General features: G+C 42.0%; 4 protein-coding genes across 4 annotated transcripts; 2 read left to right on the forward strand and 2 right to left on the reverse strand.

Moving 5' to 3' along the window:
• Positions 1-2,859: 2,859 nt before the first annotated feature.
• Positions 2,860-11,136, reverse strand: LOC138636018 (tetratricopeptide repeat protein 31-like). The gene is made up of 19 exons (XM_069723801.1): positions 10,988-11,136; positions 10,776-10,798; positions 9,504-9,567; positions 9,189-9,367; positions 9,020-9,094; positions 8,855-8,923; positions 8,635-8,769; positions 8,218-8,385; positions 8,032-8,095; positions 7,842-7,932; positions 7,582-7,723; positions 6,983-7,087; positions 6,739-6,838; positions 6,354-6,588; positions 5,549-5,623; positions 5,301-5,403; positions 4,829-4,944; positions 3,482-3,875; positions 2,860-3,450 (listed from the first exon to the last, which is right to left on the reverse strand). Exons 1-18 carry the CDS (start codon positions 11,010-11,012, stop codon positions 3,794-3,796), a joined length of 1,851 nt encoding a protein of 616 aa, XP_069579902.1. The 5' UTR covers positions 11,013-11,136; the 3' UTR covers positions 2,860-3,450; positions 3,482-3,793.
• Positions 11,137-11,262: 126 nt separating this feature from the next.
• Positions 11,263-23,204, forward strand: LOC138636024 (butyrophilin subfamily 2 member A2-like). Its single transcript, XM_069723810.1, has 7 exons — positions 11,263-11,623; positions 21,364-21,426; positions 21,911-22,273; positions 22,376-22,666; positions 22,756-22,848; positions 23,010-23,045; positions 23,170-23,204. The coding sequence occupies exons 1-7, from the start codon at positions 11,620-11,622 to the stop codon at positions 23,202-23,204; spliced, it is 885 nt and encodes a 294-aa protein (XP_069579911.1). The 5' UTR covers positions 11,263-11,619.
• Positions 15,571-20,129, reverse strand: mfsd8 (major facilitator superfamily domain containing 8). Its single transcript, XM_069723808.1, has 12 exons — positions 19,769-20,129; positions 19,465-19,556; positions 19,169-19,212; positions 18,627-18,867; positions 18,354-18,467; positions 18,072-18,216; positions 17,672-17,730; positions 17,252-17,360; positions 17,023-17,157; positions 16,830-16,933; positions 16,455-16,681; positions 15,571-16,358 (listed from the first exon to the last, which is right to left on the reverse strand). The coding sequence occupies exons 1-12, from the start codon at positions 19,822-19,824 to the stop codon at positions 16,152-16,154; spliced, it is 1,533 nt and encodes a 510-aa protein (XP_069579909.1). The 5' UTR covers positions 19,825-20,129; the 3' UTR covers positions 15,571-16,151.
• LOC138636023 (erythroid membrane-associated protein-like) lies at positions 23,110-24,522 on the forward strand. Its single transcript, XM_069723809.1, has 2 exons — positions 23,110-23,312; positions 23,417-24,522. The coding sequence occupies exons 1-2, from the start codon at positions 23,264-23,266 to the stop codon at positions 24,001-24,003; spliced, it is 636 nt and encodes a 211-aa protein (XP_069579910.1). The 5' UTR covers positions 23,110-23,263; the 3' UTR covers positions 24,004-24,522.
• The last annotated feature ends 22 nt before the right edge of the window (positions 24,523-24,544 follow it).

Raw genomic sequence — 24,544 nt, forward strand, 5'->3', positions numbered from 1 at the left:
TCAGAGATGGGTTTTTGTAAACTTTTCCAGGCTTGATGACCATCGACAACTCGTTTTCTGAAGCCGGTTCTTTAAATTTAACAGGACTCCCCCTTTCATTTTTGTCTTGTTTTTTTTAAATTCGATTCTCTTCATCAACTGCAGGACTTTTGTGAAAATCTGATGATATTCTCGGTCATGTTTATACGCAGAGATAACGAAAGTTTTAAAAGGGTTCGCAAACTGTCAAGCACCACTACGAACGGACCTCATGGTGAAGCACTTTTCAACTTCAAGATGAAGAGTACATTTTGTGTCTCATTAGAAAATATTAGAAGAGATGATTTTCAGCAAGCTCCCGATCCTGCTTCTTGTTTACGCTTTAATACTCTCGAAGTTGAAAGAGGGTCCTCTCGTTTAATTGGCTGCCGGGAACTGCTGCCTATTAAAGCGCACCGAGCGTTGTGAACTGGGCTTCTCTCCGAGGCGGCGGCGGCCCGCTGTGGAGTTTGACATGAGCGTCTGGCTGACCTTGACGCTGCAGCTGGGAGCGGAGCAGGCGGGCGGCCACGTGTCAGCAGACCTCCACCCTCCACCAGCCATCACCGGCCTCAGGCAGAGACCAGCCGGTGTGGGTAAGAGCCGTGATGGCGCGCCAGCAGCCGCTCACCAGGTTTACCTTTAACGACACTGTGATGTGGTTTCACGCTTGTACGCTGTGTGTAAAACTGCATTTAGCTTCCGGATTTTGGGAAAATGAGGCCGGAGCAGAAGTGCCTTAAACTGCAGTACCACTGATGGCCGCTAGGGGCTGGCTCCAATGAGCCCAATGGAACCAATAGACACTAAAAAAAATACACAATAAAGAGCAAAAGTGTGGCCGCAACAGAAAAGATATCGGAAATGAATTGAAATTAGAAGCGACTGGTGACAACAACTAAAACTCTTAAGTTTCATCATACAAACAAAATATTTATCGGACACCTGGAAACGCTCAAAATGCTTGACAATACAATCACACGCACACCGAAAAAACACACTGAATCCGAACTGAAACAATTCTACAACATTTAAAAAAAAAAAAAAAAACTGACATTTAGTTCATTAGAAAAAGAGACTCGGGGAAACAGACGTATATTGACTTTGGCCTTCCTCGGGCCCGGGCGCGGCGTTTCTAAGTGGCAGGTTAAGACCGGATATCACCGCAGCCTGCTGCTGCTGCAGTCACGGTTGTGGGCACATTGCACATCTCCTGCTTCTAATGAAGCCCAAAGTCGCCATTAAAAAAATAGAAACGGCTTGGTGACCTCAAAAGACTTTCACTTTCAAAACACAGCAGGTATATTGAGCAACTCGTTCACGCAGTCAACACTCAGCCAACGTGCGTGTTTGGTCTTCGTATTTGCGAGTCACATTTCCGATCTAATAATTCACTCCCGACCCCGTTGTAATGACACCCCACACGAAGGGATGTGGCTGGCAGGTGAAAGGTTGTTTAGATCAGTTCACAAGGGAGTTCAATTATTCATTTCTTAATTTTGCCGAAACCTTCATGTGGCTCCAAACGCTGAAGACCTCAGATTGAGGCTGTTTTGGATTCATGTGCACTTCGGTTTAAAAGCTAAACGTGGAGCATATTTCCTCCCGATTTTCAAATTAAAAATGTAATATGTACCGAAAGCTCGGCAAGTTCGACACGGCGCTCCGTGGGCCCCGATCTCAAAAGGATGAAGGGCATTTTGTCCTTCCGCTCGTGCTCCAATTGAAAAGCCTCCCCACAGTTCTCGGCTCCCGTTCCTACAATAATTCATGTCGTGAGATCTCACTTCATCACAAACGTACGTCGAGCAGTTCATCGGGGTTAAACCAGAAGAATCGGACACGACCGTGAACACCGAAGCGGCTCGGTCGGAGCAGAAAACGACACGCTGTCGGGACGCCAGTCCTGGCGTCCTTTCATTCTGACGTCGCTCTCAATCCACAGATTGCCTCATGGTTGGTGTTGCATCATCGAACGATTCGCAAATAGGACATTTTTATTTATTTTTTTTTCAACATTTTGAGCGTAGAAATCGCTTTGGATGTAAATAATATGGATTATCAACCAGTTAATGGACGCGTCGACGGCCTGACGCATGCGGCTCCCTGTACGTAGTCGCAAACATCACGAAGGGAAATTTGTCAAAAGGTGAAAGCTGCAACAAAATATTATTTGCACATTAGCCCACAAGCCTGTAGGATTTTTTTTTTTTTTTTTTTTTTCAAAATCAAGCTGTGCTGGTTATTAAGTTTCACATGAAGCTGCACAAACTCACATTTGAGTGATAACACGCATTCAAGCCGCCTGTTGTTGTTGCAGGGGGAAGCGCCCGCCGGGCGACTTCATCTTCACGTGTCGTTTAGAAAATAGGATTATGTATTCAGAGATTTGTGCTGAAACAGGAAATGTCCACTGCTTATGGAGGATTTTTTTGAAAAGACTCCACGGATCCAATACTTTGCGCGTGCTGCCATCTAGTGGCCCGTAGACGTGGAACCACAGGCAGGTGTCGCACGCTCGCTAAAACTGGATTGGTCCGTCATGGTTTGTTTTAGAAACAGGCACCGCTTGCATACATTAGATTAACCTTTACGGTAATTCCTGCAGAGCTGATAGGTCGAGGGGTTCAGCATGAAAAAAAATGTAATAATAAAACAAAAAAAATGTCACAACCCTTTTCCAGTATGATAAACTTTACTACGTGAAGGTTTTGAAACCATCCATCCTCAGGCTGAATAACAGACAACATTTGTGTATTAATCTGGATTATTCTGGCTATTGTTTAAATTTTTAGACTCACGAGTATCCTTTAAAAAAAAAAAAAAAAAGAGAGTCAGGAATTCAGAGTATGAAAGCATCTTTATTTGTTGGATTAAGGACACCATCTCCCTAACTAACGAGGCCATTCGGGTGAAGAACCATATTTTGAGCCTCTCGATATTCAGGCACTGATGAAGCGTGATTTCAACGACGACAACGAGTCATGAACAGTTAAACAGCGATTAGAGTACACAAGTAAATACTGCCTGTTGAATTATACGGTATAAGATCTGATAAAAGAGATTCTAAAAGTCCAGTCAGTAATAAAGAATTTGGAGTAAACACACTGAATAAAGGTAATGTAGAAAATACACGTGACGCTCTTATAAAAGACCTTATTGTTGAAGTTGCACATGTTTTTAAAAACAGGTTAACATCACAAAAAAATTAAACCAAGAATGATTCCTGCCTTTGACCAGTGATAACACCAGAACTCATAAACATTCTTATACATTTGAACTGAACACCTATATTCGTTTTGAAGACTTTCCAGTATTTGGGAGCCGGCGGCTTCGCTCAACTGTAAAGTGTTGAAATCACAGAAGTCTGCCGGACAAACGGTCTCATTTAAGACATGAAGAAGAAGAAAAACTAAAAAAAAAAAAGATTTCCTAAACGTAAAATACCACCTCTCCGCTGTACCCGTCGAGCTCGGCATCGCGCGGCTTTTAACACAGCTTCCGTAAATCAGATCATGTGTACTTTTAGGTAAGAAAACAACAAAACATTTTTTTTTTTTTTTTAGATCAGCGGGAGTCATTATAAGCGACAAAAAAAAAAACCCAACCATTTCTTTAAAATAATCTGTGAAGCGTGTTTCTGCGGTCTGAATAAAGCACAGACGTTACATCGGGAGGCCTCGGAGGTTTTTGTACATACCATCGATGAGCTCGTATTGAACGCTAAGTGATTCTGCTTCTATTGTCGACGACAGTCAGACGAAGGCGTTTCCGTTCAGCGGTTTCCTCCGTGCTCGGGGACGTGTTTATAAGGACGAACGGGCCTTCGGCTTCCCCCGTCAACGAACTCGTATTGCCTGTAATCAACGGCGGTAGACGGTAAATATGACTCTCGGTTTAACATTCGGAGCCTAACGCTGTCTAACACCGGAGTCCTGCAATAAACCCGCCTCTATGGAGGCCGACTGTGCTGCTGTTGAACTGCTGAGCGTTATACTTGATGTAAACGGGGGGGGGGGGGGGGGGTGGACAAAATAATAATTAAAAAAAACAAAAAACACCTCAGTGTAATACAGTTCAGCTGCACCACAAGCTGCAGCCACCAAAATGAGAATAAAGAAGAAGCCTGAATGCGTTTCATGTTTCTGTGTGCTCTCGAGTTTAAGAAACGTGGACCTGAAAAAGGGCTGCATACTTCTATCTCTATGGCAACGATCCGATCGTTTGTGATCGTTCAATCTTTCTGTTGTCAAACGTTACGACTCAGTTCGTAATAAAAGAGTTCACGTTTTTACATGATCCGAGTTAATGCGTTACAGCCGGTTAGCTCCTGCTGGCCGAAGCAACGACAATGTCGACACGTGTTCATTTTTAACACGACCAACTGGAAGCTGCTGTTGTAAATAAACACAGCGGGCGCGGACACCAACACGGTTTTGTTTTGGTCACTGAATCAGGGCTGAACACGCCACCTTACTCGGCTAACTCAGGATCACATGTTTGGATTATTAGTCAGTTAATTGAGGGTAATTCCTTCCACACCTTCAGTCTGAACATGTTGCTCTGATGAAAACACGCAACAGTCCGTCTCCCTGGATAACCAGTTCAACACTATAATCATAATACATAATAACAATACAAAGTAGGTCCCATGTGCAGCCTTGTTACTGGGACTGTGTTTATTCCCAGCGGCATCCTGTAGTGTGTCGTCGCTGTTGTCGATCCGGCCAGCGGGATCTAAACAATATTTCCCCCCAAAATGGTGAACTATCCCTTTAAAAATCTACGCAGCTGTACAAAAAGCACCGACCTGACATTCTCATCCTGCAGATCGTCGGCTTTGAGGGCCGACCTGGAAATGCCCATTCCAGGAGCGATCCTGTCCGGGTATCTCACCGCGAGCTTGCCACCATTGAAGTCCACGCCCTGAAACGTGAACAAAACGTTGTTTTAGAGAAGGAGAAGAGAATCACCGCGAGAACAACGCAACAAAAATGTGATTTTTTTTTTTTTTTTTTAATTACTCTCTGATGAGAAGGACGCAGAACGAGTCGGCTGATTTTTAGTGACAACAAACAGTGAAAACGAGAGTACAGATTCAAGCATTCATGTTATTGTCCTGAATTTCTGAGCTTTAAGAAACACTTTACGTGAGAAAATTCAAACACACACACACACACACGGAGGTGAACTTGGACAATTTAAAATAAAAATTTGTTTTTAAAATGTAAAAAAAAAAAAAAGACAACAATATCTTAAGACCCAGTTCAGGACGTACTTACATTAAAGCGTTGGATCGCTTCATCACAGTACTCCCGTTTAGTAAAGTTTACGAAGGCACATCGTTTGACAGTCAGAACTTTAACGCTGTAAACGACTCCAACCCTGCGGGAGGAGAGCGAGTCAACCAGTTGTTACCGAGCATAAACGGCAAATATCTCACTTCATGACTTTAATTGTGGGAATAAATATGATAAAAGATAACGTGAACAAAATTAGGTGCGGCTGAAATGCCGGCAGCTTCTCTCACTTCTTAAACATGCTGGCTATCATGTTCTCGGTTGCTGGAAAATTCAAGTTTCCCACCCAAACAGGAAACAGCTCCCTGTGAAAAGAAAAAATAAAGAAGTTTACAAAAAGAAAAGGAAGGTGACAAAACAGCGATCGGGACTGTTACTCTGTAGATAAACAAACAATCGTTCATTACACACACGGTCCGAACTGCATGAAAGCATCTAATGATTTTCTGCTCTGAAGGAATATACTGCCTCATTAGAGGTGAAGCAGTAAAGATTAGCAAAATGTCTGTTTCGCTCTTCCATCGCAAGAACTCATCGAGGATCATCTTTTTAATTTATCTTTGTTTACACTCCCTAATGCTGCTCTCCAGAGGGCTTAGTAATTCATACGTTAATGACATATTTAACGCATTTAAAAAGGATAAATTACGATAATTGTGCCCGCAGTGACATTAAATCAATGTGTCCAAGCTGAAGCTACTGTGAGGCCTCAGCAGCCCGAGTGAGAAATCAAGGCCAAAGGTCGTCTTTTGAGAACGACTTGCTGTGTTTGTGTTTCTGCAGACAGGATTTATCAGGAGCTGCAGGAACACCGTGAGGACATTTTGTGCTAAAAAAAATAAATAAAAAAGACTAAACTTCAGAAGTTATGCGCTTGATTTATCTCCCTCGGTTCCTTCAACTTCAAATCAACTTTACACAGAGCGAACGCAGGATTTTGTTTCTGAACAGCAGGAATAAGCGACATTATTTACAGAAGAAGTAATGCTCCAATAAAACAGCCTCGACATTTCACGCGACAGAATCAGTACTCACGGTGGTGATCGATTATGCTCAAAGTTGGTCTTCACGGTATCAGTATGAATGGGCTTTGACTGACTATGGACGTTGGGCATATTGTGGACAGGGCCTAAAGGTTCGTTCGTAGGTGTTGTTTTGGGAGCATCCTGGGACTGAGGAAGAGGAGGATGGGGAGGGTTGGTGTTGGCTGAAAGGACTGGAGAGACTCCGGCGACACGAGCTGGATGGAAAGTGTCATTTGGAATCGCTCCTAAAACACAAAGAGGACAGTTTTTCATTGAGGATTTTATAACATGAAGTGAAAAACACACGCGTTTTCGTGGATTGTACACAGATGAGCTCCAACGTTGTGAAGAGGGTTTCATTTCGCCGTGGTGTAATGAGACAGTGAGACGCTCACCTGGTCGATGGCTTAATTTGGACAGCACCTCGAACGCTTTTTTTACCGTCCCATGAATAATTAAAGCATTTGAGCTCTGCTCCCGAGTGAAACCGGACTCCTAAAGCAACACAAAGAATCACACGTTTAAGAAGCAGTAATTACCGGGCTGATAAAACCGACGCTGCGTTTTTGTTTACATGTAAACAATGAATGTGGTTACAGGGAGTACAGAACTACGTCAGCATGTGTCACCGATACACACCATTAGTTGTGTTATCTGCACCCGCATCAGTTCCTGCGCAACTTCTGCGTACGAACTGTCCAGTTTGAGGACGTCCCTGAAGGCGTCGGCCGCCTCTTCATACCTCTGAATGAGAAGAGAGGAAAAAAAAAAAGGAGTGTTTTCACCTCAGAACTAAATCAAAGGTTCAGGCTGACTCATGGTCTGACTAACAATACTGTAATTCAACACGCAGTCAAAACAAGTCAGAGTAAATAGTGAGCCTGTGAGAATGCTTCAGTGGCGCTGCAACAGTGTCAGAGTGATCGAAGTCACAGCAACCTGAACTGTAAATAAAATAATGTAAACAAAAGAAAAAAGACTTACAAGTAAATTACCACCACCTACAACCCTGGGGTGTAATTTAATATGAAAATAATGTGTATTTACTAAAACAAACACACACAAAATAAACATTGACTTTGAAATCCAAACTCAGGAGTGTAAAAGTTGTTATTACGGATCATCTGCCTGTTGGATGTCTTTTCTTCCCCACAAACTCTTACTTAGACACAACAAACAGCACCTAAAACAGGACACACTGTATGTGGGTGGTGCAGACTGACTGGTGGACTATTTACCTTTAGACCGGCCAGAGCTCTGCCCTTTCGAAACAGGCCTTTAACCCAGCCTGGACAAATGCCGAGAGACAGCACGGCGTCAGTCAGAGCCTTGTCGTATTCTTGCAACTTTTCAAAACAGAAGGAACGATTGCCGAATAGCCTGCAACAGAAATACAGTTTTAACATTACATTAAAAAAAACAACAACAACAACAACAGTGGTGGTGGAAGCACCATCAGTAACTTTATTTGAATCAAAGTAAAGGGACGTTTTCTTACTTAAACTCTGTAGGGTTGTACTTAATTGCGTCCGTGAAATACTTCACAGCCATATTAAAGTCTCCGGCACTCGCAAACTTATTTCCAATAACTAGAAGAAAAAAAAACAGAAGAACCAATTAAATATTTATTAACAAGTCAACCCATGTGGCTGGGAGTTTGTGTTCATGCTGTGAGGACAAAAACCTACCCGCGAGGTCGGTGCTTATTTTTACATTATCTTCAAAGGTGGGGCTGCTAGACGAGGCAACATCCTGTTTACACGGCAAGATAAGCATTACATGAGCCATTATTACAGCATCACGGTCAAACCTATAGTCACTGGAATATAATCATCTGTTATGAAGTGAGTGGACTTCTCTGCAGGACAGGTCACCTTCTTTCCAGCCTCCTGGTCTTCATTAGGTTTGTCGGGGACGGTTTTATGTTCTTCTTTATCCGGGATCTTCTTTTTCTCCTTCCACTCAGGTCTGGGCTTCTTCTCCAGTTGACGCCGAGCTATAAGAGCAGCTTTGCTCACAAAAGTACTCGTCATATCCAGCTCCTTAAAACACAACACAAACACTCTTACAAACCTTTGGACTTGAAAAAAGAAAAAAGGGTTTGTCAAATGATGACATTAGAAATGTACCAAGATTTCAATAAAACAAGACAAAACAAATGAGGTTCCTCGACTGCGTGAGGAAGCATTTCATCGGTAGCCAGTTAATGATAAGAAACATAGATCTGTCATCCTGACATAAGTTCTGTATCGTGACAAACTCTTTGAATGATAGCGACAGAGCACTGGCACCTCAGAGTCGCCGTCTTCATCGCTGGATTCGCGTTCACTGCCGTCGCTGGTGTCTGTATCTTTAGCCGAGACCGACAGCGTATCACTAGAATTGTTGGTATTGTCTTGTTTAGGTTCCTGAGCAACATCGTTTCCCTGTAAACAACCAAACAAACAAACCTGTTAAAAACCAAAAGCTTGACGAATACATGAAGATGTTGCCCAAATGAGTGATGATCACCTCTTCATTTTTTACCGGGTTCTGTTTCTCCTTCTCCAACTTCTCGAGCCGTTTTCTTTCCTTCTGTTTCTGTTGGACAGGAACGATCGCAGTGAACTTCCATTCGCGCGAAACCGACACCCGCTCGTTACGAAGCAGCTCGTATTGAAGAAAAGCACAACTTACCTGCTTCTTAAGACGCTTCCGCTCAGCCTTGTTTTTTCTAGATTCTTTTGTTACGCCGGCTTTAGTTTCAGTATCCTGCACGAAACAAACGTCGCGTGATGTTGAACCGTGCGGACGTCAAAATAAAGTCACGTGGCTTCGATAAGACAAAAATAAAAAGTGAACTCACGCTGTCCTTTGCCTGGTCAGAGGAAGGGTCATCAGCAGAAGTATAGTAACGCTGTGGAGGCTGATAGGACCTCCCACCTAACCCTCTGTCGCTTCTCCTTGGGTATCCATGGAAGCCGCTATGACCATGTGTCCAATTGCCGTAATCCTCACCCGAAACATCAACCTCATAATCCAAGCCTGTCAGGAACAATTATCTTTCGGTTTACAACAGATTTCCTGAACTTGAATTCCTTAATAAACACATTTAAATGAAATGTAATTTCACGAAGAACGATAGCGGTCGCAGCAGATGCGATGCGTGACATCAACTTACCAAGAAAGCCAAATCCTATCCTCTGAATATGAGGATATCTCCCAAACATATCTGCAACCCTTTGCTAAACAGGAGACACACACACACACACACACACACACACACACATATGAGAAAGGCATTCCTGAACCGTTGCTTACAAACATCAGAGCAACGCACCATCTTCAGACGACTTTCGGGTCCCAGTGCAGGCTGAACAACAAAACGTCTGGTCTGTCCGGAGCCGTGTAGCTCAGACTTAAGTTTCACTTTCATTTACCCAGAAGAAACTCTTGACTCACTGGATCGACAGGAGCAGACCGGCTCCTTTCAACAGACGGATGTTTAACTACTCAGTACGGAAAATAATATTCTGACATTTCATGGTATGTCTGCAAAAACAATATTCTTGATGATATGACGAAAGAATTTCATCATAAATTTGAGGAACTTAAAAATGCCCCAAAATAAGCGTAATAGTCTGATATGTCTGCATATCGTGATACTGACATGAAATTTAATCAAATGAAAAGTTAAAACCTTATTATAGTGAACAAGAGAATATGACGCACGCTTATACATCAACTTTGTTCGACGGGTTAAAATACAAATGTGAGGTTTTGCTCAGTAGTGCAGAGAGACATGCAAACCAGAGGAAGTGAAAATATCCTGGTTAGTTGGGACTAAGAAAGATCTTGAAGGATTTTTTTTTTCACAGCTGCCTCATTTAAAAAACAACAACAACAACCACAAAACAGTCTGCTTTCATTTATGCTCTTTGGACAACATAGATTGATTAGTTTAATATTATTCTATTTATATTTATATATAATGTGCATCGTTACATTTTTATTTTTAATGTTTAGACTACCTTTATTTTGAAAAGTCTAAAAAATGTTCACGGACTGTGGTTGAAAATGTGAATAAAACATAACATCTTCTGACCAAATACCTCAATATTATTACAACAAAAGTCATGACATGTAAATAACCTTTTTAAAGCCAGGAAAAGACAACACGTATGTATAATATCGATAATATATCTTATATATATATATATTATAATAATGATACCAGCTTCACCAGTTCACCAAATTATAGCCAAAAAATATTCACCTACTTTCACGATCGTTATAACGCTGTTCAATATATAAAATATAAAATAAAATGCGCTGATTTAAACATTTTAAAACAGTCAACAACATCTCGAAGCCATTTAGGAGCCTTTTAAAGTGCCTGATGTTAAAGATTATAATTTTTTTTTTGTGTACACAAAACAATATGTATACTTACGACCATGCGGATGTCCGTATACTCTGGAAAAGAAGAAAAACAAACAAACAACGTGAGTCCCGTCGTGTAATCATGAAGTTAACAAAAAAAAAAAAAAAAAAAAAAAAGGGGCGATCTGTGGTCTTGATAACTTCCTGCTAGCTTTTGTTAGCTACACTAGCCCGCTAACTTTTTTTTTCCCCCAAAAGAGGCAAAAATGAGCCTTTTCTTACCGGTCTCGTCTCTAAATAGCTCCATGTTTAGTAAAAAAAAAAAACGCGCCCTGACAAAACTTTGTACGCTATTGAATTGGACTTATTAGACTTAAATCCACTCCGGGCTGCATTACTAAACGCTGACGTTACAAGCCTCTTCACTTCCGCTGTTCGCGCGCCGCTCTCAACTCTTTTCCCCCCGCCCCCTTTTTACGTAAACAAGACCGGTGCACGCATGCGCACTCTCCCCGTTTCGACCGACGAGCCTCACCAGCGCGTTTTATTTGGTAAGTTTTACATGTTAAATTAGTATATAATGGGTTTCATGTCATTCAACCCCATGCAAAATCTCCTCTGTAATAATATATATTTTTTGCATGTAAAAGACTGAAGGTATTGAAGACAAATTGTAGTCAGTGATCAAATTTATTGTTTTTTTTTTTAACATTCTTGTATACAGACAGGAGAGGTTTTTTCTCTTTTCAATTCATCGAAGTCCACGAAAAGATATTATACCAAAACAGGCGAAGTTGACTTCAAATCCGGTTTTGAATTACAACCTAATTTTTTTTGGTCTTTACGTCGGGAACCGCAACTTAATTCAAACAATATCCTTCACGGATATTTCTGCCTGGAGCCACAAAGCCATAATGGGTAGGCCGAGATTTATTTGCATGGTGTGTGTGAATCCTGAAATATTACGCAGTTTTTTTTATTCTGTAATTCAGACTGGATTAATTTATGTTCGTGGCTTCGGTGTGGAGATCAGAGATCATAAGTATTCAGACCCTTTGCTGTGACACTCATATTTAACTCACATGCTGTCCATTTCTTCTGATCCTCCTTGAGATGGTTCTACTCCTTCATTGGAGTCCAGCTGTGTTTAATTAAACTGATTGGACTTGATTAGGAAAGGCACACACCTGTCTATATAAGACCTTACAGCTCACAGTGCATGTCAGAGCAAATGAGAATCATGAGGTCGAAGGAACTGTCCAAGGAGCTCAGAGACAGAGTTGTGGCAAGGCACAGATCTGGCCAAGGTTACAAAATAATTTCTGCCTAGAAGCACTCAAGGTTCCTAAGAGCACAGTGGCCTCCATAATCCTTAAATGGAAGAAGTTTGGGACGACCAGAACTCTTCCTAGACCTGGCCGTCCAGCCAAACTGAGCAATCGTGGGAGAAGAGCCTTGGTGAGAGAGGTAAAGAAGAACCCAAAGATCACTGTGGCTGAGCTCCAGAGATGCAGTAGGGAGATGGGAGAAAGTTCCACAAAGTCAACTATCACTGCAGCCCTCCACCAGTCGGGGCTTTATGGCAGAGTGGCCCGACAGAAGCCTCTCCTCAGTGCAAGACATATGAAAGCCTGCATAGAGTTTGACAAAAAACACATGAAGGACTCCCAGACTATGAGAAATAAGATTCTCTGGTCTGATGAGACCAAGATGAAACTTTTTGGCGTTAATTCTAAGCGGTATGTGTGGAGAAAACCAGGCACTGCTCATCACCTGCCCAATACAATCCCAACAGTGAAACATGGTGGTGGCAGCATCATGCTATGGGGGTGTTTTTCAGCTGCAGGGACAGGACGACTGGTTGCAATTGAAGGAAAGATGAATGCGGCCAAGTACAGAGATATCCTGGAAGAAAACCTCTTCCAGAGTGCTCTGGACCTCAGACTGGGCCGAAGGTTCACCTTCCAACAAGACAATGACCCGAAGCACACAGCTAAAATAACAAAGGAGTGGCTTCGGAACAACTGTGTGACCATTCTTGACTGGCCCAGCCAGAGCCCTGACCTAAACCCAATTGAGCATCTCTGGAGAGACCTGAAAATGGCTGTCCACCAACGTTCACCATCCAACCTGACGGAACTGGAGAGGATCTGCAAGGAAGAATGGCAGAGGATCCCCAAATCCAGGTGTGAAAAGCTTGTTGCATCATTCCCAAGAAGACTCATGGCTGTACGAGCTCAAAAGGGTGCTTCTACTCAATACTGAGCAAAGGGTCTGAATACTTATGACCATGTGATATTTTAGTTTTTCTTTTTTAATAAATTTGCACAAATTTCTACATTTCTGTTTTTTTCTGTCAAGATGGGGTGCTGAGTGTACATTAATGAGAAATAAAATGAACTTTTTTGATTTTAGCAAATGGCTGCAATGAAACAAAGAGTGAAAAATGTAAAGGGGTCTGAATACTTTCCGTACCCACTGTAGATGAATATTTATCACATTTAATACATAATAAAGACTCATGAAATCCTTAAACAGACAACACGGATGACAACGAATTAAAAGTGTATTCATAGCCATGAAGATATGAACACTGGGTGAAATCAAATGTCTCTTTTATGTTTCAGGGAAGAAATCCAGATCAGAAAGTAAACACACTGATGGTAAGAAAGGGCTCAACATTTTGTATTTTTTTAAGAGCAAACAATTTGAACTTTATGTGTGAAATCAGGGAGTTCCTCCATAAAAATACAGAACAATAAATTATTTGGTTGTTTTTTTCTCAAGAAAATGAACCACTTTTACCGAAAGGTAAGAAGTAACTCACTTTGTCTTTGTTCTTTCAAATAAACAATGTTATGAGGAAGAAATATATTAACAGATGTGTTCTCTGCTCTCTACAGCTCTATCAACAGCTGACAAGTCTTATGGTAATCACTTCATTCAATTTGGTGACAATCACACATATTTACTTGTGTTTTTCTTGATCAACACCTCAGTCATTCTTTCTAAACCTGTTTTCACTTTTCACCAGTAAATATTAAACTCGTGAAGACAGAAGATAAGTACCTCAAAATCAAAGACTCCAAACTGAGAGACGGCGACGGTCCTTTTCTTGACGGAAAGGGGGTTACCTGTCTGACCGCGATCAGAGGAACACCTGGCTTCTCTGGTGGACAACACTACTGGGAGGTTTCTTTGGGGAAGACAGGTTTCCTCAAACATTCTTGGTGGGTAGGAGTTACAAGTGCAGCTGAAATTCCTGATGACCTCAACGTTTCTACAAACACATCTACTGGCTTCTGGTTCCTGTCCTCCTCCCACGACTCTGAAGATTGTCTTCAGTTTAGCACAGAACCGAAAGTTTCACTGCCTGCCCATGAAAGACCGCAGACGGTCGGTGTGTATTTGAATTATGACAGCGGAGAGCTCTCCTTTTATAACGTGGAAGCTCAAAGACTAATTGGGTCTTTCACAGCTACGTTCACAGGCGAAGTCTTTCCGCTTTTCAATCCTGGGAAAGATGACAAAGCACCTATGGAGATATTACAGAGAGCAGAGCAGACTGAGTCTAATGATCATGGGAACTCTGTAGATTTAGCAGAAGGGCCTTCACCTTAATATCATCAGTAACAACCGCTATAAGAAAGTCGGGTTCAACACTTGGGATCTGTTTCGTATTTCAACACTCCACCTTTGTCTCGTATGTTTTTTAGTTCATGTCAGGAGTGAAATTTTCTAGTGCCATCGACAAAAATGGTCAGTTTTAAAGTGGCAGCATGTGGCCTTTTGATAAATACACATTGGAGCCGGCAGGCAGCTTTGATTAACACAAAAACTAGAAGCAGGAGGGGGACGGCTCGTTCCACTCTGCGTACATTTTGACGTGTAAAAACCAAAGTGTGAAACTTTTAAACTCAAGCGAACTGTTTTAAGGAGAGAGTTGAAGAAATAATCTAGTAAATATAAGCATTGTAGGGCATCCAGCTGACATTAAATCACTTTTTGTGCCTTTAAACAAACAAGACTTCTTCATGACTTGCTACGCGATTGAGGAATAACGCTCCAAAAGTCGAACCGACTCCGTTCCCTTCTCGTGTTCAACCTCTGAACGCCCCACGACTGAAGCCCAAAGATTTTATATACGCTGCCTTTATAGAGCTACACGCGCTAACTCGTATGCACTCCCAAGTGTCCTGACACAACCCTCAGCAGGCTCTGCACAAGCCTCACGAACCATATGGAACTGTATCTCAGTGGGGTTGTGAAGCAGGCAGCTCCCTCGACACCCCAGTATTACATTTTATTCATATCGCGCCAAATGACAGCAGAGGTTATTTCATGGGACTTGGAGCATTAAAGTCCTTCCGCTGTTCGCGCGTCGCTACCAAATCTTTCCTCCTCGCTTTGCGTAAACAAGAAGCAGAACGGTGCACGCATGCGCACTCTCCCATTTCGAGAAGTGTCAAACTATGACGCGACAAACGAGCCTCACCAGCGCATTTTATTGGTAGTTTTACTGTTAAATTAGTATATAATGGGTTTCTTGTCATTCAACCCCGTGCAAAATCGCCTCTGTAATAATATATATTTTTTGTATGTAGGTATTAAAGACAAATTGCAGTCAGTGATCAAATTTATTGTTTTTTTTTTTTAACATTCTCGTATACAGACACCACATAACTGTGTGTTTTTTGTTGTTGAATGTATTTCTTTGATTTAAAGAGCTTTTTTAAAAAAAAAGTTTATCTCCCCTGAGGTTCGATGCAAGCGTGTCGCATACATCGTCATTTCATCATCGTAGTAAACAAACAAAATGGAACAATTTTACGCAATAATAATGAATTAAAGTGGAGAACACAAGGTCACGTTAAATCTTTAAGTCCTCACTCTGTTAATATTTAGCAGACACACACACACAGAGACCATTTTGTGAAGAGACAAACAACTGTAGTTTTAAACAACAACAGGTAAAGTCATTAACAGAAAATATTATCAACGTGTCCCCATTGCAGAAAAGAGATAAAAGAGGGAATATTTAAATTAGTGCCAACTATAGAGAAAAGTATTTTTCAACCTCTGAAGAGACATTTCTTTCATGACAAAAATCACCACGCTGTCATTACTGCCGTTTGTCATGAACATGCGTCACAGGCCGTCTTTCACAACAAGCGAGTGAAAGTGCAGCTGCAGGTCCGACTCCCTTATTAACACGCAAAGTGGTCATCTCTGGTCGAGTCGCGAGAAATAACCGAGCCTCGTCTCTTCACCATCGAGTTTGAAGGTCAAAAACCCTGAGTTACAAAAGTTAGAAAAGGCTTGTCAGTATCACATTTCAACAGGAAGTAACGGCAACAAACAGCGATCATCACAGCGAGCACTGCGGGCAAAAAAAAAAAAAAAATAAGTGTATGAAAGTGCCATCAGTTTCTACGGCGGGAGCTTGTTATTCAACAATCCTTCCACGACGGGCAGAAAAGGAGATGAGTCTGTGGTAGATGGAGCCGAAGAGGATGAGGCCCCCCACCACCATACCGCAGATGAGGCTGAAGGCCCAGCGAGGGCCCAAGATGGTGTAGACCTGGGAAACAAAGATGGGGCCGAGAGTCCGAGCGCCGCTCCCCGACGCCGTCAGCCAGCCCATGTACACCCCCTGAAGACATCAAGAGAAGAGGATTGATCGCAACAGTCATTTTAAGTCGCAAAATAAAACAACATTTTCAGAAATGGAAGAAGCCACTTCCATTACCTGAGGTTTGGAGCCAAGGATTTTTGAATACAGTGTGTAGGACATCACGTTGCAGGTTGGGTACCCCACCCCGATAAAGACGGCAGCTGAAATGAACTGGGCTAAGTGTATGGCGGGGGTATACTGGCACCACGTCTGTTCGTACGGGCAGCCGGTTTGGTCCATAGAGCTGTTGGAGGCCTTCACAGCCTCAGACATCTGACTGACCGCCGAGATGTTTTTGAGGTCTGCGTTTTGAAAAGAAAAAAAAAAAACTAAACCGTGAGCAAATCCAAAGAGACATTTGAATCCTTTCGCTTTTAATCCTATTCTAGCAGTTACAGCTGTGTTATCTTTTTAAATGAAAAGCTGTGTAATTCAATGAATCAATCGTACCTGCCCAGTGGATTTTAGGGTAATGGTTTCCCCATGGAAGCAGAATAAAGAAGGCGCAGAATATGACAGCCAAACCCGCTACGAACACCGGACGATCCCCAAACCTGGAAGGAAGCAAACATTTCTTCTCGATTAACCAAATGTAGGGGAAGTTGAATTCAACTGGAATCCGTCCACGCGTGAGGGAGGCTACCTTTTGGCGGCCACTTTCACAACCACAAACACCAGGATTGATTCAAAGCCGATGCAGCAGATGATAATGCCGTTGTACAGCACAGCTTCTTTCCTGGTCCAGGCGAACATGTCCATGGTCAAGGGGGTGGTAATTCTGAAAATAAAAATAAAAACATACAGTCAGAGGTACAAACGAGTGTCGGTTATATTCCAAGTTTGACCGTAATAGTCTTTAAAGAAATACGTACGTCTCAAAGACAGCAAAGAGGAACATGACGACGAAGAACAGGATGTTGGAACTCACGACAGCGACCTGGTCGATGGTTCCCTCGGGTTCTTCGCACGTGTCAACTCTATCTACAGGGACGGGAGGAAGACAATGAAAACTCGCACCAAAACTTTAGAACAACGCCCTGTAGATTTACTTTCATAGCTCAAATCATGATTTTCCATCAGCAGCAGTCAGTGCAGGCGTCAAACACGGCTGCCTTGTGTCATGACCCTTGAGCCCGTCGGCTGATCTTATTTTGAGGGACACAATGTTTGAGCCCAAATACTTTTTAGTTGTGTCTGCATGTCCTCTGCATGTCCTCTGCAGTCAAGACCTTCTGTGTTTATGCATTATGTCACTATCCTAATAGAAATGCAGATAGGTTTGACAAACATACCGTCTGCGGTGTAGTTGATGGCTCGAATTTGTCTTCCATGCTCATCGACAAAATGCTCTCTAATGGAAACAATTACAACACACACTTTTATTTGTTTTTTAAGAGTCCGCGTTCAGATAATTAGATGTCCGTCTGAACACTGACAGGTTTTCCGTTTCACTATTATACACGACAATACACAAACTGTGAATGAAAGGCAAAAGAAACCATCTCTAATGTCTCATGTTAGATTCTTTTGGAAGGAGCTACTATGTTAAGTACCCTGAGATGACTCGTTGTGTTGTTGTGACTTTAATTGAAAATGATTGCAAGTGTTTCTCCTCTTCGTAGTTTGTACTCCAATTAATAATCTACGAAGAGAGTAAAGTTACACGTTGTGTTTTTTTTTTTGTTCACTTACTTCAACACCAAAATAACGAGCAGGATGTTGACGAGGCCAAAAGCAGTCGCGAGTAAAGCTGGAGAAGTGTACATGTTTATTTGCAGCTCGATGAACTTCACCGTGATGCCGCGTTCACCGATGGACGACAGAGCCGCCTGCAGGGCTGACACAAACAGAGACGTGAAAATATTTCTGACGAAACCCAAAGCTCATTCAACAATGTTGTTCAACCGTTCACTCCTCCGCTGGCAGCTTTCGTGTCTCTGCTGGTCAGGTTCACAAAATACGAGCCTCCTTTACCTGGTCCGAGGATGAAACCCAGGGCCTGAGAGGCACTCATGTTTGCCATGGCGTTGGTCCTCTCTTTCAGAGATGTGGCTCCAGCAACGTAGGACCTCACCACGGCAACATTACCTGTCATGAGGAGACCGCGACTGATGTAAGTGCGACGTGTATCATCGTGTGGCGAGACGGAGCCAATCAAAAATAAAAAAAAAAAGGAAGACGGGGATTCAGTTACGCAAGCATTTGACAAAATTCTCTACGTAAAACATATTCGAGCTCTCACATCACCTGCTCCAAAGCCCACGAAGGCTCTGGATACGAGTACGTGGTACTTGTTGTTGGTCTTAGGCAGCTCGGCGTAGGCGTAGTATACATTAGCCAACAGGTTGATTAAGATGGAGCACACCAGCGGCTCCCTCCGTGGCCGGTGATTAGACCATAGGCCAAAAAAAGGGGACGCCAACATCTGTCCGAGGCTGTAGGCCGCGACCACCCATCCCAGGAAGCTGGCGTTGGCGTCATCATCAACCTATAAAGAAGCGCAGCCAATAGATAGCAGGTAAGTCAAAAAAACAAATACAAAAAGTTAACTTCGTATGACGTTATTGTTCCCCCATTACCGAAGCACGCGGTTACATCAGACACACAACCAGTGTGTGCATCGTTTACTCATTTTGACTTGTGCGCAAAATATAGTGCCCCAAAATATCCTTTTTTCACTTCCTGTTCGCGCTGACAGAGAAAGCCTTCGACCGGAAAAAAAAAAAACCACTTCTTAAATTAGACCGGACAACAACTTTTTCACGAACGAAATGGCGAGTTATACATACCTTTTGCAAATAGGGCCACAATGATGTGATGACAATAGTGAAACCTGAGAGGGGACATATGACACAAGGAAGAGGACTATTGAAAGTGTCTCAGACAAGACAAGACTGTTAATTTAATGCTTTTTGTTGTTGTTGTTGTTTTGTTATTCGACACCAATAATGACTATTCACCACCTTAGCATTGGAAAATTCGCTTTGTCTTTATTTATTTTTGCATGACACAACCTGCAGTGATGTGATCGACTTTCAACATTATAAAAGTACCAGTGTTAAAAAGAATAAAATAAATCACTCACCTACACTGCTGAGGAACATGGTGAAGTACATGACTCGGATGGACCTCCACCGACTTCTGTAGTCATCATCATCATCATCCTGATAGACGTCACTGCTCACAGGCAAAGGGTGCAAGACGGTACAGGGGCTTTTTAAAATTTTTATTTATTAGGTTGTATAAAGGCTGATAAACGGATCTACCACAGGGCTCGTGACACCGGTGCTTCTACACGCTGTTTGGTAAACAATGCATGCGTAAAGCTCCCTATTGAATGTGTCCTCCACCTGAAGTCTGCGTGTCCCGTTAATGTCAGTGCACTTTACCTGCTGTCGTCATCCCTCAGCAACGGAGTGGTGTCGTCAGCGTCGATTTGAGACATTTTTCTTTTTTGTTGTTGTTGAACTTACGACTCTGTCCTCGGACTTCCTAAATCGCCATATATCCGAGGGTCAGTGAACTACACCGCCAACGCCCGCTGCAACGTCGACGAATGCAAAGCAGCTCCAACTAACCGTACAAGCACGTTATCCTCACTGAGTCCACGCACGACGCTCAGCGGAGAGCTTTCCAACCTGCAGTTCAGCGCATAAACGACGTAACGCCGCGCAAACGCTTTCCAAATTGGACCTGATACCAGAACTTGCTCCTGACTCGACCACGACATTTAACCACTTAAGCTTCCGGTTAAAATTTTTCAAAATAAGGACAATTGGATTTGAATTTAAACCTTTATATTGTTTACTTTGTGTACTCACACCTTAAAAAGCAACACAATTACGGTTTTTTTTTTTAATGAATTAAATGAATTTAATAATTATTGAAATAATAATTTATTTACATTTTTAATTTAATATTAATTTTAATATTTTAAAAAATATTTAAACAAAATTAAATAATTTAAATTTAATTCATTAAATTAAATCTAATTCATTAAATTTAATGAATTAAGAGTCCATCTCTTTCATTTTTTTGGTACCGTCACTGGCTCTATGCTCTTATTTTGAAACCGATATCATTTAACGTTAGGCCCCCTTCAGGCGTTAACCAATTACCTGGACGCAGGACTCTCCCGCGAGATCTCTCCTGTCCGGGAATATCATCGAGTTTTAGTAAAAATAAATAAATAAATAAAATAAAATAATAATCATTTATCAGGATGTTTCATTGTCTAATCCAGATTTGAAAACATTGTTTTAGAAGTATATATTTAGCAGATTACAAATGAATGACCCAGAAAAGACTATATTTGATCAGAAAATTAAGACACATTAAAGGTATTTATTGCTTAACCTGGAAACAGGAGCAAATATTTCAACTTCTTACAAGTAGGCCTCCATCAAAACGGTGCTGCTACTTGAGTCAATGCACTTCCAGGTGGTTTTGCAGTTTCCTTCACAATTGCTAAATATCCTTCAGGAAACATTTGTGGATGTATTTGTTCCTGACGACACGTCACGTGGACAAATGTTCGAAAGTGAAAGTGAACATCTGGATCAACGACCGCGGTTTATCAGGAGAGGTTTTTTTTTCTCTTTTCAATTCATCGAAGTCCACGAAAAGATATTATACCAAAACAGGCGAAGTTGACTTCAAATCCGGTTTTGAATTACAACCTAATTTTTTTTTGTGTGGTCTTTACGTCGGGAACCGCAACTTAATCCTAACAATATCCTTCACGGATATTTCCGCCTGGAACCACAAAGCCATAATGGGTAGGCCGAGATTTATTTGCATGGTGTGTGTGTGTGTGTGTGTGTGTGTGTGTGTGTGTGTGTGTGTGTGTGAAATATTACGCAGTTTTTTTAAAAAAAATTCTGTAATTCAGACTGGATTAATTTATGTTCGTGGCTTCGGTGTGGAGATCAGACCGTCTTCTTATTGACACAACTTTCATTCATCATTTCTTTAACTCCCGCAGACCAACGGATGACGCACTCCTGGCTCGTTTTGCTCTGTGCGTCTTTGTGCAGCGCTACTCCTGGTGAGAATTACTGAGTCTAGATTAACATCCACACCGGTTTTATTTGTGTGATTTTCCTAATTTGAGTATCTTATTCTGTATTGCTTTTTTTAAAATTTTATTTCTTATGCATTTATTCCTTTTTATTTGTGCTGTTATTTTTCCACTTAAACACATCAACCCATATTTGTGGAAAAGAGATTTATGTCCTCTTTAAACCAGACATGATTTTGCCTAACAATTAAACTACATCCCAACTGATACTACGTTTTGGGGGCTGATACCCATACCGACATTAGGGAGTAAATGAAATCCTATATATTGATACAATGGCCCATATTTTTTTATATACTGTATATAAAACAGGCCTTCATCTTACATATTTTAGTAATGAGGCATTAAGAGGTAGTACATCTTCATTTAATACTAAATAGTAATTGTCTTAACACAAAGAATGTGAAAGTTCTAAATAAGATGAACTTGACCAAAGACATTTCCGATGCAGTTTCAGAAAACCTTGTGGTTCAGGTCGGGGCTCCTGACTCCGTGCCGCGTGGCCACACAACCGTATTACCATGCTGGCTCAGTCCACTGCAAAACGCAGAGGATCTGGAGGTACGCTGGTACCGTGGTGACTTCGATCGCCCCATCATCCTGTACCAGGCGAAAAAGTTTGATAGCTCGCAGCACGCTTCGTACGATGGCCGAGTCTCGTTTGGCTTAAAGGATGCGGCGTCCGGCGGCCTGAAGTCAGGTGACGTGAGCCTGAAGCTGGTCAACGTCAGTATTGCGGATGTAGGTGAATACACCTGCTATGTCAGCAGCGACCGGGGCTACGACAGCTCATCTCTTCGTCTCAGTGTGACAGGTGAGTGTCATGAATACACAGAATCAAAAGCATGGATGGTTTCAAAATATTTACCTTTGCATCAAATGTTTCTTCATCTTCCTCCCCCGACCCTCTGCTTAGAAACGGGAAGCTCTCCTCTTCTGTCAGCAGTGTGGAAAGACGATAACATGCTGAATCTGAGCTGTGAATCTGAAGGCTGGTATCCGCAACCTGTGCTGCGCTGGTCAGACGGCCAGCGAGATCTGACCCCGAAAAGTCTGGTGCACCACACAGCCTCCTCCAGGTTTGTTTCAGTCCACAGTTGGCTTCTCGTCCGCAGCTCCTCCGAGGTTTCCTGCTCGGTAGGTCTCACAGGTAAAGAGACAAAGGAAGCCAGACTGCACCTGGGAAGTCCTCCTCAACCAAAAACAGGTAAAGACAAACATCTGCATGTGTGCAACAGTTGTGTTTTCTTTATGAATTTGAGAACAAAAACGTAAAGAAAATATTTCTTGCGTCAGGATCCTCAGCGGGCGGATGGGTGACCTTCGCACTCCTCCTCATCACCGTGTTAGTTGTTCTTGGAGTGATGTGCTTCATGAAGAAAGTCAGAGGTAAATGTCTGATTGTAGATGAATATTTATCACATTTAATACATAACACAGACTCATGAAATCCTTAAACAGACAACACGGATGACAACGAATTAAAAGTGTATTCATAGCCATGAAGATATGAACACTGGGTGAAATCAAATGTTTCTTTTATGTTTCAGAGAAGAAATCCAGATCAGAAAGTAAACACACTGATGGTAAGAAAGGGCTCAACATTTTGTATTTTTTTAAGAGCAAACAATTTGAACTTTATGTGTGAAATCAGGGAGTTCCTCCATAAAAATACAGAACAATAAATTATTTGTTGTTTTTTCTCTCCAGAAAATGAACCATTTCTACCGAAAGGTAAGAAGTAACTCACTTTGTCTTTGTTCTTTCAAATAAACAATGTTATGAGGAAGAAATATATTAACAGATGTGTTCTCTGCTCTCTACAGCTCTATCAACAGCTGACAAGTCTTATGGTAATCACTTCATTCAATTTGGTGACAATCACACATATTTACTTGTGTTTTTCTCGATCAACACCTCAGTCATTCTTTCTAAACCTGTTTTCACTTTTCACCAGTAAATATTAAACTCGTGAAGACAGAAAATAAGTACCTCAAAATCAAAGACTCCAAACTGAGAGACGGCGACGGTCCTTTTCCTGACGGAAAGGGGGTTACCTGTCTGACCGCGATCAGAGGAACACCTGGCTTCTCTGATGGACAACACTACTGGGAGGTTTCTTTGGGGAAGACAGGTTTTCTCAAACATTCTTGGTGGGTAGGAGTTACAAGTGCAGCTGAAATTCCTCATGACTTCAACGTTTCTACAAACACATCTACTGGCTTCTGGTTCCTGTCCTCCTCCCACGACTCTGAAGATTGTCTTCAGTTTAGCACAGAACCGAAAGTTTCACTGCCTGCCCATGAAAGACCGCAGACGGTCGGTGTGTATTTGAATTATGACAGCGGAGAGCTCTCCTTTTATAACGTGGAAGCTCAAAGACTAATTATCTCTTTCACAGCTACGTTCAGAGGCGAAGTCTTTCCGCTTTTCAATCCTGGGAAAGATGACAAAGCACCTATGGAGATATTACAGAGAGCAGAGCAGACTGAGTCTAATGATCATGGGAACTCTGTAGATTTAGCAGAAGGGCCTTCACCTTAATATCATCAGTAACAACCGCTATAAGAAAGTCGGGTTCAACACTTGGGATCTGTTTCGTATTTCAACACTCCACCTTTGTCTCGTATGTTTTTTAGTTCATGTTAGGAGTGAAATTTTCTAGTGCCATCGACAAAAATGATCAGTTTTAAGGTGGCAGCATGTGGCCTTTTGATGTAAATATAATTGAACAGTTTGGTAAACATGCGTGTTTACTTTTTGCTGAGCATCTTCGGTGTAATAAATACACATTGGAGCCGGCAGGCAGCTTTGATTAACACAAAAACTAGAAGCAGGAGGGGGGACGGGGGGGACGGCTCGTTTCACTCTGCGTACATTTTGACGTGTAAAAACCGAAGTGTGAAACTTTTAAACTCAAGCGAACTGTTTTAAGGAGAGAGTTGAAGAAATAATCTAGTAAATAGCCTCACGAACCATATGGAACTGTATCTCAGTGGGGTTGTGAAGCAGGCAGCTTCCCTCGACACCCCAGTATTACATTTTATTCATATAACGCCAAATGACAGCAGAGGTTATTTCATGG

The sequence above is a fragment of the Brachyistius frenatus genome, unplaced genomic scaffold (assembly GCF_029030835.1).
Source record: "Brachyistius frenatus isolate BFR_SWC_R1_liver_20210118 unplaced genomic scaffold, ASM2903083v1 Contig_345, whole genome shotgun sequence".
NCBI lineage: Eukaryota > Metazoa > Chordata > Actinopteri > Embiotocidae > Brachyistius > Brachyistius frenatus.

Coding starts and splice junctions, on each gene's coding strand:
- mfsd8 (XM_069723808.1), bottom strand. CDS start 19,824: ATGTCTCAAATCGACGCTGACGACACCACTCCGTTGCTGAGGGATGAC. Junction 18,468..18,626: donor CTTCGTGGGCTTTGGAGCAG/GTGATGTGAGAG, acceptor TCCTCATGACAG/GTAATGTTGCCGTGGTGAGG. Junction 17,158..17,251: donor CTCTTTGCTGTCTTTGAGAC/GTACGTATTTCT, acceptor TTTTATTTTCAG/AATTACCACCCCCTTGACCA.
- LOC138636024 (XM_069723810.1), top strand. Junction 21,427..21,910: donor TTTGTGCAGCGCTACTCCTG/GTGAGAATTACT, acceptor TTTCCGATGCAG/TTTCAGAAAACCTTGTGGTT. Junction 23,046..23,169: donor AGAAAGTAAACACACTGATG/GTAAGAAAGGGC, acceptor TTTTCTCTCCAG/AAAATGAACCATTTCTACCG.
- LOC138636023 (XM_069723809.1), top strand. CDS start 23,264: ATGTGTTCTCTGCTCTCTACAGCTCTATCAACAGCTGACAAGTCTTAT. Junction 23,313..23,416: donor AACAGCTGACAAGTCTTATG/GTAATCACTTCA, acceptor ACTTTTCACCAG/TAAATATTAAACTCGTGAAG.
- LOC138636018 (XM_069723801.1), bottom strand. CDS start 11,012: ATGGAGCTATTTAGAGACGAGACCG. Junction 8,770..8,854: donor ACCCGGTAAAAAATGAAGAG/GTGATCATCACT, acceptor GGTTGTTTACAG/GGAAACGATGTTGCTCAGGA. Junction 4,945..5,300: donor AAGCGATCCAACGCTTTAAT/GTAAGTACGTCC, acceptor TTCACGTTTCAG/GGCGTGGACTTCAATGGTGG.